Source organism: Chaetodon trifascialis, chromosome 21 (genome assembly GCF_039877785.1).
Source record: "Chaetodon trifascialis isolate fChaTrf1 chromosome 21, fChaTrf1.hap1, whole genome shotgun sequence".
In the NCBI taxonomy this organism is placed as follows: domain Eukaryota; kingdom Metazoa; phylum Chordata; class Actinopteri; order Chaetodontiformes; family Chaetodontidae; genus Chaetodon; species Chaetodon trifascialis.
Window position 1 is genome coordinate 2,861,722 of NC_092076.1, and position 14,507 is coordinate 2,876,228.

The window sequence follows — 14,507 nt, forward strand, 5'->3', positions numbered from 1 at the left end:
TTAATTCAGATTAAAACCATATTTGAATAGAAACTGAAAAAATAAAGGCCTTCTGCTTCTTTTCTCAAGGAATTTTATTTACACAGTCGAGGGTTGAATTTTTTTTTTTGCACTGATGATCAATAAAATATGTATTTTAAAAAAAAATGTGATTTAGTTTCATCTTTAACGTTTTTCATTCAGTTTCTGGACGTTCATTCCAGCAATTCCTCTTATTTTTCTGTTTTTAAAATGATTCTTTTTTATGGCTGCACGTTTTTAAATGTGTGGATTTTTTTTATTATTATTATTATTTTATTCTTCTAAAATTTATTTTTTTTGCTGCAAAGTTATTGGCCAGCGTTGGAAAAGAAGCTCGCTCCTGATTGGTTTCATCTTGACGCTTTTCAGAGAAAGAGCCATAAAGTTTTACAGCGTCTCTGCATCCGGTTTCTTTGTTTGGTCACAAACTGAAGACAGAAAAACACAAAAAACAAAACTTTAGAACTAAAACAACCATCTGACACGAAATCCTCCAAAGCAGGAGCCCGTGAGGACTGAAGGCCTGCGCGTGGAGGAGCGCGAGGAAACAACTGGACAATCATTAGAAAGAGCAGGAAAATATTATTTCATGTTAAACTGGTGTCGGAAAAAAGAAAGAGAAAGTGGCTTAAATGTCTGAGGAAGCGTTTGAAGTGTGTGAAAGCTAAACTGACTGAAAGAGATGAATCTGGTTCAGTCAGGCCTGCGGACACACTGACGTTTTCATTTTCACTGAAATATTACAAAAACACGACATTTAACAGGCCTGCAGAGAAAAATAAATACAGCTCTTAATATCAGGCCCAATGAAGCAGATTTAAGCTTTATTATTCTGCCTATGGAAGATTATTAACGAACATATAAAGTAAGATGCTTTTATTTTGGAAATACCGTCGAAACTTTGGCTCCTAAATTTTTAAACTTTTTTTTTTTTTTATCCAAAAATCTACATTTTAATGAAACGGCGTCACTTTGTTGGAGTTTGTGTCTCTTGGAGGCGAAAAAAAAATTCAAAGCGAACAGAGAAAGTGTTGCCTTTCAGGAATTTATGGTTTTATTGCGTCTATAAATGTCGGAAATCCTCGTTGGTGGTGGAAATCAGCAGCACGCCGAGAGAAAAAGGCCATTTTAAACAAACCAAAACGGAAATAAGACACACGAAATACTACTAATAAGAAGAAATGCGTTGTCAAAGAATGAATTTCAGCCTCAACGACTTTCAGATTTCAATTTCGTCCTGATGATTTTTAATAGAAAAGTTTGCAGAAGAATGTGCTGCTGAAAGTTTCCTGACCTTAAAACCCCCTCAGGACTGCAATCAGCCCAACACATTCCCATCTTTGGCCTGCGTGGTCAAATTGATCTGCGGTGACTGAAGGAAATCCTCCATTCTGAGGGATCATAAAAGTCTTTACAGCAAAAATATTTCAGCCTGAAAGCCAAAAAAATGCGCTCGATCATCCGCGCAAAGATGGCACGATTATTTCTGTGCGCGCTGGAAGTGAAACAGGTTTAAAGAAAGAGGTCAGACACGTTTTAGGGCTCGGGAGGATTGAAGCTAAAATCGTGTAATTAGACTGAACTAAGTGGACGCGGCAGCTGTGAACGACAAGAAGCTGAACAGACCTTTTGGTTAGAGAGCAGAAGCTGGAGCAGAACCAGGTGCGCCGCATCCAGCGCAGTGTCAGCCTCACAAACACGCTCACCTCCTCATCTCCGCTCTGCGCTTTCATCCAGCACCAAAGTCAAACATTTCAGGCCTTGGAGAAAATAAAGATGGCGATGAGAAAGCGCGTCTAAAGCACAAAAACGGCTGCTGTTTATGAAAATTTACAACTTTGCCGTGGAAGTTTACGACTCGCCAGGCTCCGGGATTGGTTGCTGGCGGTCATGTGGACAGCAGGAATGGGAACTTATTTCCCATGAGGTTATATTGCAGCTGCTGTTTTCAGCGCTCATTCACTTAACACTAGTAACACAACCTTTTCTTGGCTCTTTGTAAATGCACGACGCGTACGCGGTGTTGTTGAGAAGGTGGCCGCCGTACGTGCGTAATTTCACGAAAAGTGCGCGATGGAGCCTCCGCGCGATGCGTGCGCCATGTTAATGTGGCTGCACTTGTGTGGCTGTGTGTTCGTGAAAATGAGGGATCATCACACTCCTGGACGGCGGGATTACTTTCACGAAATCACTTGAGCAAAGTGGGAAATTTGGGAGAAAGGAGTGAGAGGAGGCGAGGGGAGCTTCGGCGGAGTGGCACCCACACAGGAAGTGATGGATTATCAACAAAGGTAAGGGCGCCGCGCGGCTCATGTGCCGGCACAAGCGCGCGGCTGCTGCGGCGCTGCTGAGGCTGAGCTGTCAGCGCAGGCCTGATGTTTACATGACTGGAAATGGGGGAGATCAGTATTTAAGAAATGCTAATTATCCAGTGCAGAGCTCCTCTCCTTTCTTGCGCTGAGTGAGGATTCACAACCAGTTGCTGGTGAGTGTGTTTAACCCGTGAGGCGCCGCAGCGCCTCTGGAAGCGCAAACGCACCTCAGCGTCTGCGCTGAAATGTGGGAAAATAATGCTTCATGTGGCAAGTTTGAGGCCTGTGTGGACTGATGATGTTAAATAACGAGGAGCGGGTTCCGCTGCAGGCCAGACAGGCTTGACTTTGATGATGATGGTGATGATGATGATGATGATGGTGGTGGTGGCGGTGGTTAGACAGGCCCTGTGCTGCGGCTGAGGCGTGTTTTTCTTAAAAATCACCGACATCTATCCACCTTTTATTCCGCTGCAGGGTTTATTCTATCTGGTTTTATTTTATACTATTTTATTTTTTCCTTTTATTCTGTATTCTGGCTTTATTCTGCGTCAGAGGGTTCGTGTTGGCGTCGCGCGCCGCCGCCTCTTCATCCAGTTATTTGGCGGCTCTTTCGTCCAAATCTTTCGGAATTTTGCACAGATATTTTCTTAGCTTTGAGATTATTTTTAATCTGTCAGAAAGAGCAGAGTCTCTCGTGGCTGCGTTGAGCTTTTTGTTGGATTCGTGGCGCCTCTGCAGCGCTTTCCTTCGCCCTGATGCTGCAGAAAACAGTGAAAACCATCAGTGAGTCTGTTTGTTCGCACCTTCCAGATGTCCAGCAGCTGTCGGGCTGCAGGGGCTGCGGCCTGGCACACAGGCTGAAGCCAGAGATCATTTCAGAGCTTCAATCAAAAAAACAAAAACAAAACACATCTGGATCTGACGTAAAAGCAAAGGCGGAAAAAACGGATCGTTCGTTTTTATAGAAATTAACAGCCTACAAATGTTTATTTTTCTGCCTAATTCAATCAAATCGCTGCAATAAATGAATTATTCGTATTATTTGAACACCTCAGTGGCTTATTTCGTTATTTTTTATTCATTTTTTATCTAATAGGGGAACTTTTTCAAGGGCGAAAGCTGATTAAAAATTTAGAAATTGTCCCTGTGGAATTAGAAACATCACACATATAAAAGATAACACTTAATTTAACAAATTCGTATTTTCTTTGCACTAAAATTCTGAAACATCGTATTATGAAGGATAAATAAAAGGCTTTAACTGCAGAACCAGAGGCTGAATTTTGGGTTTATTGATAAGACTGAGCAGCTAACCGACACTTAATGAACATAATATTACTAACAGCTGCTAATAGGGACGTTAATGAACATGATAATATTAATTACAGCTCTAATAGTTAATTGATCTGCTTCAGTGTTTCTCATGCGGTTACTGATCAGGTGAGGTGATGACATCAGGATCAGGACAGATACTGAGGCTCCCACACACTTCCATACTTACACAGTTATTTTAAAAATGGAGATTCAGCTTCCACTTGCTCACGGTGGCTGATGGTGATGATGGTGATGATGATGATCTGTGTGGAAGCGCGTGTCCTCCCTCCTGCTCCGCGCGCGTCTTCGTGGACTTCAGTCACAGTTGGCGTTGAATTAGAAACCAGGAGGAGCCTTTAAACACCTTTTAAAGAGTGAAATATCAACATTAGTGACGCAGCTTTTTTTTTTCCTGCATCGATTTGGACTCACTAACACTCATTAATGGGATTCTGGCAGCTGCGCGCAGAAAACAGTGTTTTTATTTGTGCGTTTATTAGCAGATGATTTGACAAGATGGGAGAGGAGGTTAGAGGAGGAGAGCGAGGTGTTAGCCAGTCATTTGTGCGCAATTTGAAATAATGCGCAAAGTGTTTTCACTGCGATGTTTTTTTTCCCTTTTTGCATTGTGTGTGTGTACGTGTGTGTGTGTGTGTGTGTGTGTGTGTGTGTGTGTGTGTGTGTGTGTGTGTGTGTGTGTGTGTGTGTGTGTGTGTGAGAGAGAGAGAGAGAGGAGGGAGAGTTTGTGCACGCGTGTTTGTTTATTAGGGAGGGAGAACTCGTCTGTTTTACTGGACTGCATTTGCACAAAATGAAAAGTTAATGCAGGAGCACTTGTCCGAGCTCCACTCTGCTTTTTAGTGGAACTGCATTTCCGTGAGTCGCAGCATCTGCGTGCGTGAGCGTGCGTAAAGACCGACAGGCTCGAGCGCTTCGTTTCGATTCACCGGGGACCCCTGCGCGCAACAAGAGCCCCCCATGGGTGCAATAGTGCAAGCACAGACGGCGGTGATTGGCCAGAGGTTGATCAGATGGTACACTTCCCCTCTGTATTCAGTGGCACCTCACAACCCCCCCTTTCAGCAAAAACCAAATCTCGGATAAAGTAATGGCAAAACCACTTGGACTATAAAAGACAACAAATCATATTCCTCCGGAGTATATACACCCCGTTGTCCACCCAATGAGTTCCTATTTTGTTAACTCAACTTTTCCCGTGTCTCTACCGGGAGGACAGGACTCTCTCCTGGGTCAGATACCGCTATATTCCTCGGGATACACCGATCCGTTAAGACACTACTCCAACGCGGCCACCTATGGAGCGGCCAACATGCAGGAGAAGGTTTACCCGGCGTCCTACTACCAGCAGACGGGCGCAGCGGCCATCTACGGCCGGGCCGGCGGCGGAGCGCCCTGCGACTACAACCCGGTCGGGACTTTCTACAAGGACGCGGAGGGCTCGTGCGCCTTCTCGAGCCGCGAGGACCAGCCGCTGTTTGTCACTCAGGAGCATCAGCAGCGCAAAGCGGAGTGCCCGGAGACGGTCAGCATGAGCGGCAGCATCGACGACAAGTCGTCCACCCTGATCTACCCGTGGATGCAGAGGATGAACGCCTGCTCCGCCGGTGAGTACAAGAGTGCACGTTTAACTGTGTTGTTGTCACGCTGCCCGGAGTGCGGAGTCCTGCTCCGCGTGACGGAGCGAGCCTCCTGAGCCTCGCGGGGTTACCTGCTCAGCCGCGGAGAGCTCGTTCAACCGACTTCACGTTTAGACACAGAAACGGAAAATAATCAGATGATCACAGAACCGACAGTTTGAGGCTGTCGTGAGTGCGCGCGGGTCTCCATGCGCCTTCAGGGCTTCGGCTAGTTCATCATCGTCACATACATACAGCCGCACGCGCGCACACACACGCACGCACGCACGCACATACAGACTTGGCCTACATCACCCGAGCTCCAACTTAAAGCTCTGAGCTCGTGTCACATGGCGGCTTCAGGATGGGCCTTTTTCCTGTCAGAGGGACATTAAATATCACAGAAAGACTCAACGGCGATTAAACGTCCAAAACACAAAGACAGAAAATTAAATTTCACTGGAAATCTCCAAAAAAAAAAAACCCAACACGTTACAGGCTTTGGTCCTGACTGTACATCCCCACTGTGAGGTTACAGGAGAATACACCGCTGACAGGAGAGAGGAAAGAGTCCATGAGGTCACTTTAACGCACCACGCACTGTGCACATTTTAAGCTCCAAGCTACTGTAGCCACATTAATGACATCATTTAGGAGGCTTTTAAAAATAAAACGTACGTGATGCTCATTATGACCTCACTGACAGACACGTCCTGGTCACCATAAAGAAATATTATTAGAAAATAAAGTGATTTTATGGAAAATATTTTTAACGCTGTTGAATGACACTGTGAGGCATTTGCGTACCTACAGGAAGAGGCTGGTGTTGGATTATTACAGGAGAAATTTAAAATATATATATACAATGAAGTGCAGTTAATTGCTATTTCATAATTTAATACTTAATGCATAACAAGCATTAAATTTGAATGTTCTAGGAGTGTAATATGGAGTTGAAATTCTCCAAAGATCTGAATTTCCGCTTTATTGAATTTTTTCAGACAGATTTCGGCTCCACTCTCGGGCAGATTTTTCGGCTCCACTTTTAAAACTCACTTCAGAATTTCATTATTAATTATTTAATTAAGGAATCCACTGTCTTCGTTTCAGGTCCATTTGGCAACAGTGGCCGCAGGGGCCGACAGACCTACACCCGCTACCAGACTCTGGAGCTGGAGAAGGAGTTCCACTTTAACCGCTACCTGACCAGGAGGCGCCGGATAGAGATCTCCCACGCCCTGTGCCTGACGGAGAGACAGATCAAAATCTGGTTTCAGAACCGCAGGATGAAGTGGAAAAAGGAGAACAAACTCCTCAATCCCTCAAAGACACCCGAGGAAGAGGAGGAGGCGGAGAAAAAGAGCTAAAAGGACACAGAGAAAGGCATGTGTGTGTGCGTCTGCGTGCACACTCCTAAAATAAAACCATGTATTATGTCTTTGTAGATATAAAGTGCTGAAAATCACTTGTTAGAGACGTGTAGAGTGATAGACTTTATTTCAGTATCTGCACGGTAAAAATGTCTGCATTGGGTTAAAATCAGGTCCTCTTCTGTTCGTCCTTGTGCTCGTGTGTTTATTTAGGGGACTATGCAAAATCCGCCAAAATGTAAATAATTTTTAGTGTTAAGTTTTTGACAATGTCGTTACCTCATCATCGTAGGCCTACTGAGTTTCACTCCTCTCTGGTTTCCCCCCTCGTGCCATTAAACGGACTCTGTCCTCCACTGAACATCTCGTGCTGTAGTTGCTCTATAGTAGTCTGCTGTTGTTGTTGTTGTTGTTGTTGTTGTTGTTGTTTACAGCTGTGCCATCCACACTTAACATTTGTACAGATGAGAAAATGTTACATGTTATTTATTGTTGTTCACCTGTGTTCAATGCACATCTGGATATTGTGTGCAATATTTTGTTTAGGAAATTGTACATAGAAATAAAGGCTTTTTGATGTATATTGGAAAATCTGGTGGCGTCGTTCATGCTCAAGAAAAATATGCGTATTCTTATTATTTTATTATTATCACTGCAGCTATCATCATTATTATTATCAGTATTATTACTCATATTATTAGAGGCACCGCTTCGCCTCTGAGGCCACAATAAACCAACAGATTCACATCAGACAACGCAAAGATTAAAATCCTCTGCAGGTTGACGCTCTGCGCGTTAAAAACTGCCGACAGTGTGGCTGATAAGCCTCTGTTATGTGCTACCTGAGCCTTTTGTGGCCTACATTATCAGCGTGTTACATAAATGATGGATGGCTCCAGGGCTTGACAGCGCGTCCCGGCGGGGCGGTACCGCCGCTCACCGGAAGATGGCGCTCTCTGCCCGCACGGCTCTCGGGGCGCAGCGGGGAGGCACCATTGACTGGAGCCTAACGACCATTATTTCGTCATCATTTGTAACCATGGAGCATGAATTACCTCTTGAAGTCATCAGTGAGGATTTACGACTGGTCAACAAAGGCACGTGATTCCCGAACGCTCTCCCATATTTGGCCGCATACCTGGCAAAGTACAGTAGGGCTTCATTGCTTATAATTCATGATTGCATCCATAAATCGTGAAAGCACACAGGATTATAGCGACAAAGATCTACAAATCGAGGCTTTAAAAATCCAAGCAAATGAGCTCTTACTTTGTAAACTCGTTCTCAGGGCGCTATCCAAATGGCTCCGACTATCAGTTACTAAATTATGGGACTAACGGCGCTGTGAGCGGTTCCTTCAGAGACCCTGGCACCATGCACTCCGGGTCTTTCGGCTACAACTACAATGGCATGGACCTAACCGTGAACCGCACCAACACCGGCAGCCACTTCGGGGCCGTGAGAGAGGATGCCCGGGGATTCGCGCCGGACGCCCGCTACAGACAGACGCCCAACTGCTCGCTCTCGTCTCCAGATCCGGTGCCGCCGTCGTGCGCCACGGCCAGCCGGGAGCCGCTGGAACTAAAAAGCCCCTCTCCTCCCTCTGACCGGAGCACGACCTCGAGCGGCGGCAATCTCAACAAAAGCAACAGCGCTCATTTCACGGAGATAGAGGACGCCACCGTCGCCTCCGAGACCGAGGAGGGCGCGCACGGCAGCGGCGGCTCCAGCACGGCACCGCGGGCGCAGCAGCAGCAGCACCAGGACCCCAGCGCCACCTCCTCTACTCCCACATCAAATGATTGCCAGTCGCCACAAATATTCCCCTGGATGCGGAAACTGCACATAAGCCATGGTATATTTACACATCTAATAATATTTTGTTTTGAGGGGTGTCACGCTGACGGTGTGCCATAAATCTGTCAAGTGTTGCATGAGTGAGCAGGCTGGTGTGGATGATTGGAAAAGGCAGTGTTTGTAAAGTGTTTATGGGATTGTTTGCTCTGGATGGGGGATGAGGTGAACTGCCGCTGGAGCCTGACAGAGGACGGCTTGTGAAATGTGGATTTTTGGGGCATTTAAATGTGGCCCAAACTGGCTGAGAGCTGCAGAATAAGAGCCGCGGAGTGTCGGTGTGTGTCGTGGTGCTTGCATGCTTCCTCCCCGCATCAGCTCATTCCATGTTGTGACCCCTCTGTCCATCACGCATCCTCACGCAGAAGCCAAAAAACAGCCTAGCAGTCAAATCCCCCCTCCCTCTCCTCTGTTGTTGTTGTTCAGTGCAGTTGCTAATTTTCTGGATTTTCTGTAAAATTGTAGATATGACTGGACCTGATGGGAAAAGGGCCCGAACTGCGTACACCCGCTACCAGACGCTAGAGCTGGAGAAAGAGTTTCACTTCAATAGGTACCTAACCAGACGGCGGAGGATAGAGATAGCCCACGCCCTGTGTCTTTCCGAAAGACAGATCAAAATCTGGTTTCAGAACCGCAGGATGAAGTGGAAGAAGGACAATAAACTGAAAAGCATGAGTCTTGTAACAGGAGGCAGCGCCTTCCACAACTGAATAACTTTTTGGCGCAGATAAAATAAAAATACTAGTAAAAAAAAATCCATGAGTACTGTAAAGCTATTGAAAGCGCAGCACCTTCCAGCATGCTATTGTGATAGAAAAAGAAGTATTCTGTGGTCTTAAAATGCCATTTTTAGTTGACTGTTGTTGTACTATGATAGCTTAGATGTCCTGCTGGGAAAAAGAAGATGTAAATATTGTTGGGGGGGTTAACTGTCCATGCTTTTTGCTCTCTCTTTGAAGGTGTTTCAACTTGAGCTCTTTATTGTGACGGTCTATAACAGGAGTAAATTCATTGTACAGTTACACACACAGAGAAAAAAAGTTTCCAAACCATATGCTGCTCTTCATTGAATGTAAACCTAATGTATTCCGGGGCCATTCAAAGCGCTTCAGTGTGACTTTTCCTGCTATTTTTGATGGTTATCTTGTGGCCAGATCCATGAACCTTCACGAACAAGCCAATGTGTAGCTCTAGGATATTTTGTGCATCTATTATTATTATTGTTTAGGACTAATTATGAGCAATGCAAATGTATTCAACCTGTCAATGTGATAAATTTTTAGTGCAAAGGGTTATTCTGTGGATAGGCAGTGATGTAAGCTTTTTTCGCCAATAAGCTTTTTGTATTTGTAAGTGAACTCATAGCGCTTGGAAATAAAGTTTCTCTCAATTGCTTTGAACGTGTCTCGACTGTGTTATCAATGAGAATAAATGCAGAGAAAAGTCAGGTCGTATTTAGGGTTATTGTTAGGTTTTTAAGTGGCCGCGTAAAAGCTTCTGCTTCGCTTTGGACCCGATCTAAACTCGCTAATGATTAACCTGGAGGAATTGTACAAGTGTCACGGGAACAACAAGATTTTCGGCTTCGTTTTTTGGCTCAGCTTAGCAGGCAAAGTGACGCAGAAAAGAGAAATATCTGACTTTTTCAAACTTACCTCCTCTGACCTCCCTGCAGCGAGATGCGCGCTTGCCAGGTGGGAAATGTGTTGGTGTTAAAATCCCCCAAAAAGAGTGGCTTTGGCTTACAGGTATATGGGCAAGGCTGAAGTTGGTAAAAAATCCCCCCTTGCCAAAGATTGTATAGGCCTATATTACTTACAGACTGTGAAAAGTCACGTGAGGTCCATAAAGTTGGTTTTATGGTTTTGGGGAGTAGACAATGTACTATATAATTCACAACCTTGAATGAAAGTGACGGCTTAACTGCATGGATGGGACTGGAAAGGCTGGACTGGGGAAGGAAGTGATGTCCAGTCATATGTAGTCAGTTGAGGATGCTGGAGAAACTTGGAAAACGGTTTCCATAAAAATACTGTGGCTGCTCGGATTTGAATTTAAAATGTCAGACTAAATTTGGCAGTTTTTTAAAGGGAGTTTTGACCGGACTTTTTTTTTATTTTAAATGTTGTTTACACTCCTGCAGTTTGAGCCAGATTTCTTGCACATTTTCACCCGCAGAGGAACACAAATTATTTGACATTTTAATGTTTTGCTAAAAAGAAAAAGTGGGAACTTCTGCTGTTTGGAAAAGGCTCCATATGGGCCTCAGTTCTGCAGCAGTGGCACGTATTGATCACAGGTTGTATATTTATTTAAAAAAGAAAGAAACACACAAAGTGCCTTATTTTGCAAACTGAAAAACGTTTTAGAGAAGAAAATAAAATGTCTTGAAAGTGATTCCAGGCTTTATGGGGCTGACATGAAACGAACTTGAGCGATTTATCCCGATCTGTCAAGTCACCGCGCGGCCAAAGGTGAAGTCTCGGACAACCGCGAGCTGGACACAAGCTTCACTGATTTTCCATAAAGAAATCTCAGGCTGTGTGGGCTGCATGCATTGTCTGCCGGCCACTAATAAAACATAATGATATTATCTTCAGGAAACTAAAGGCTTTATGAGACTTCTGCAATATTTTCAAACTCATTTCAGGTAAAAAAAAGAATAAAGAAAAAAAAAGTTAAAGTCAGTGGTGGGCTATATGGGTCCCAGACATTTTCCACATATTCATAACTATTAAGTGGCAATTTAACCAGCGTAATGAGTATTGCATATTGATAGGGGTAATCTGTACCCGGATCTCATGCATAATTCATACCGGCGGGATCATCGCAGGGTCAGTAGACTGCATATAGACTGCAGCCGCAGATGCGTCAGGAGGAGCGCACCGCTGGCAGACTTTGCACCGTCACCATCCACCCTCACATCTGCAAAAAAAAGAAAAGAAGGGGGGAAAAAAAGCGTGTTTTCCTCACGAGGGACTGAAATGTTTTCTATCTCTAATACATTTCAAATTCCAGCCAGCTTGGATCAAATCAGTGCAAAAAACAAACGCCTCACACTCAACATGTTCTAGTTCTTTCGTGGCTCTGCTTTACAAATGAGATTCGTTTAATAGGTTAAAAATGTGCATGGAAAGTGCTCCGAGATATCCAGTGAATAATAAGGTTTAAAGGCCGCCATAAAGCACCGCGGACACTATTTAAAGCCACGCGGGTTATATTTGTAGAATTAAACATGTTTCCTCACGCAGCTCCAGGTTCAGCGCAGTTAATTAAACAGTGCATTTCCAAATCAGTTCTAAAAGTACATTTAAATGAGAGGCCTGCTTTTATTTAACAACCCAAAAAAAAGTAAAGAGTCCAACTTCACGTCAGCAGCTGCTTTAAATGCACCTCTCACACTGAACTGGATGCAGCCTGGTTTAATCAGAGCGATGAAATACATGAAACAAGTGTCACCTTGAACGGTTTTTGGGGGGCTGGTTTATGGAGTGCTGGATGCTCAACATCTGGCAGCCTGTGAGGGACTCCAGCTCAGTGCAGCTGCAGCTGTAAGGCGGCGGGTCGGCCAGCAGAGGGCGCCTCAGACCGGCCCGGCGGATGATGGATGGCTTCTTTCTCTGTGGCTCGGCCTCTTGTCGTCGGGGGTATGTCGGTTACAGAGCAGGACACAGAAAGCCAGAGTCACTGTTTATGAGTGAGCTGTTCAGGTTTGAGTGCAGAGAATCACCGTTTAATCCCAAACACTTTGAGCTGAGGGTGAAGCTCATCCAGCAGAAATCAGGCTGAGCTCTGTCTTTTCACTCATTCCTCCAGTAAACAGCTGACTGTTTGTTCAAGTACTGCGCTGAAGTACAATTTGAGTATTTCCGTGTCGTGCTACTTTAAACGCATACTCCAGTATCTCGGAGTCTGGACTTCCTCTGACAGCTGTGATCTCTTACTTCTCAGAGAATTTGCATAAAGACAGGACGCGCTTTCACAGATAAAACTTGGTTCAAGATTAAACGAGTGGCTCCAAAAAGTGTCCAGATGTTCATGAGCTGTTCATCTGAGTGACTGCTGGAAACCAGAAGACATTAAATTATTCAGTATTTCACAAAAGATTAGAGAAATGTCCAAAACATGATAAGAATCCTGTGCAGCAGATCTTTCTTCTTCTTTTCTCTCCCATTAATCATCCCATGACCCCTCACATTTACCTCATGACCCTTTGGAGGGGTTTGACCCAACGACCCCATGAGACACCTGTGTATAAACTAGTCCTCCACCTGGACAGCGACAACAGCTGCTTATTTGATGCATCAGTATCAACAATCTAATCTAATAATTGATCACTCAAAGGGACGTTTTCCTGCTGAATGAGTGCTTTTACTTGTAATGGAGTATTTTAGCATTGTGTTATTGGTACTTTCACTTCAGTAAAGGATCTGAGCTCTTCCTCCACCACCGTGAGCCTAAGGGGAGCTGAAACTTGAGTTTTATGGTGAAAAAATATTTAAAAACGAGTCAAAGAGGAAGAACAGCTCATTCTTACTGTCCATGCTTCTATCTGTCAGCTCGTAATGTGACTTTAACATGTTTATACCAACTACCACACAATAAAACCCCCATAAGATAACAAAGCTATGAAATAAGTGTCCAGATCTACAGGCACAGCACACAGGAGAGAATTTATTAATGCTTAATAAAACATTATCTGATGTTTTATCCATTGTAAGCATTAAATAATGGCAACTTCTGGATCAGCGGGTTATTAAAGAGTTATTAACAGTTACAACTGAAGACCTGTGGATTAAAGCTCTTTATTAACAATTTATTAGCATTTATCTGGATTCAATCCTTTATCAATGACTTGTCAGTACTTAGATCTACAGATGTAGTTGCACACTTAATGATTTACTGACATTTATAACTGCAGACAGCCATGCAGGAGCTTTTATGGATGGATAACCAACATTTCCAAACTGATAGAAACTCCAGAAAATTGGATTTTTTTTTACACATTTACAAAGTGTTAGAGTCGAGGTGTAAAAAGTGAGAGCTCTGCAGGCCGCAGCTCCTGCAGCTCACAGGCTGGCGACCTGTCATCTATATACACCCTGTAGATCCGAATTTGTGTAAATACAACAGCAGCCACAAATTCGTGTCTTGGGGAGCATGTAGGTGATGACACTTCACCCCCAGAGAAAGAACCCGTCAGTGTAATGTCAGGGCAGGTGATGTGGACCCTGCTGCAGACGTGATGTTGTCTGGCCTGTCGTTGCGCGCAGAGCTGCGGGCCCGAACCAGACTCCATCCGCCGCTTTGAGTGTTTTCCCTCTTTTTGTCTTCCAGCCGCACACTGCTGGAGAATATGACATCTGTGAAAGTTGCAGGAGAGGCCTTCAATGCGGGGCATTGTTCGGCTCATCATTTATCTTCTTTTCACGGCGCTGAGCTGCTGCCTGTGGTCGAGGAGGAGTTTTAGTTTGCAGGGAAATGCGAGGAGGACCATGAGCAAACAGCTCCAACAGACTCCAAACAGACTGCAGCGAGGATCTGTCCCGAGGAGGAGATGAGACCCAAAAGAAAACAGTAAGTTTACCAAAGTTGATTTTTTTCTTCCCTCTCTGTGTGCTGAGGGCAGGCGTGCAGAGGCGGAGTCTGGATTAGAGGGAATAATCACGGAGTGGGCGGTGGAACAGGAACGCACCGTAATGTGGCCGTAAGCAGATAAAAACCTGTTTATTATTATTATTGTTATTATCAGCCATTAAAACTTCTCCTATGAGGAAATATTTTACATTATTACTACAAGGTTTACTGTATTGTAATGAATGGTGTGTTTATGCTGCAGCCTCCTCTGACGCTGCCTACAGGAGGAGTGAGACACGCTGACACATGAACTCTTCATGAGTCTGATCTGGATTCAGCTGAAAACTAGGACTTTTGCCAAATTTTAACGGTATTTGAATTAGATGCATTTATTTATTGGTTGACTTATGAGTTGT

The 14,507-nt window shown here is 44.4% G+C and overlaps 2 protein-coding genes across 2 annotated transcripts; both read left to right on the plus strand.

The window, feature by feature from the left end:
• Window positions 1–4,833: 4,833 nt before the first annotated feature.
• On the plus strand, window positions 4,834–6,654 carry hoxb6b (homeobox B6b). The gene is made up of 2 exons (XM_070990688.1): window positions 4,834–5,275; window positions 6,398–6,654. Exons 1-2 carry the CDS (start codon window positions 4,834–4,836, stop codon window positions 6,652–6,654), a joined length of 699 nt encoding a protein of 232 aa, XP_070846789.1.
• Window positions 6,655–7,914: 1,260 nt separating this feature from the next.
• LOC139349584 (homeobox protein Hox-B5b) lies at window positions 7,915–9,224 on the plus strand. Its single transcript, XM_070990507.1, has 2 exons — window positions 7,915–8,512; window positions 8,977–9,224. The coding sequence occupies exons 1-2, from the start codon at window positions 7,915–7,917 to the stop codon at window positions 9,222–9,224; spliced, it is 846 nt and encodes a 281-aa protein (XP_070846608.1).
• The last annotated feature ends 5,283 nt before the right edge of the window (window positions 9,225–14,507 follow it).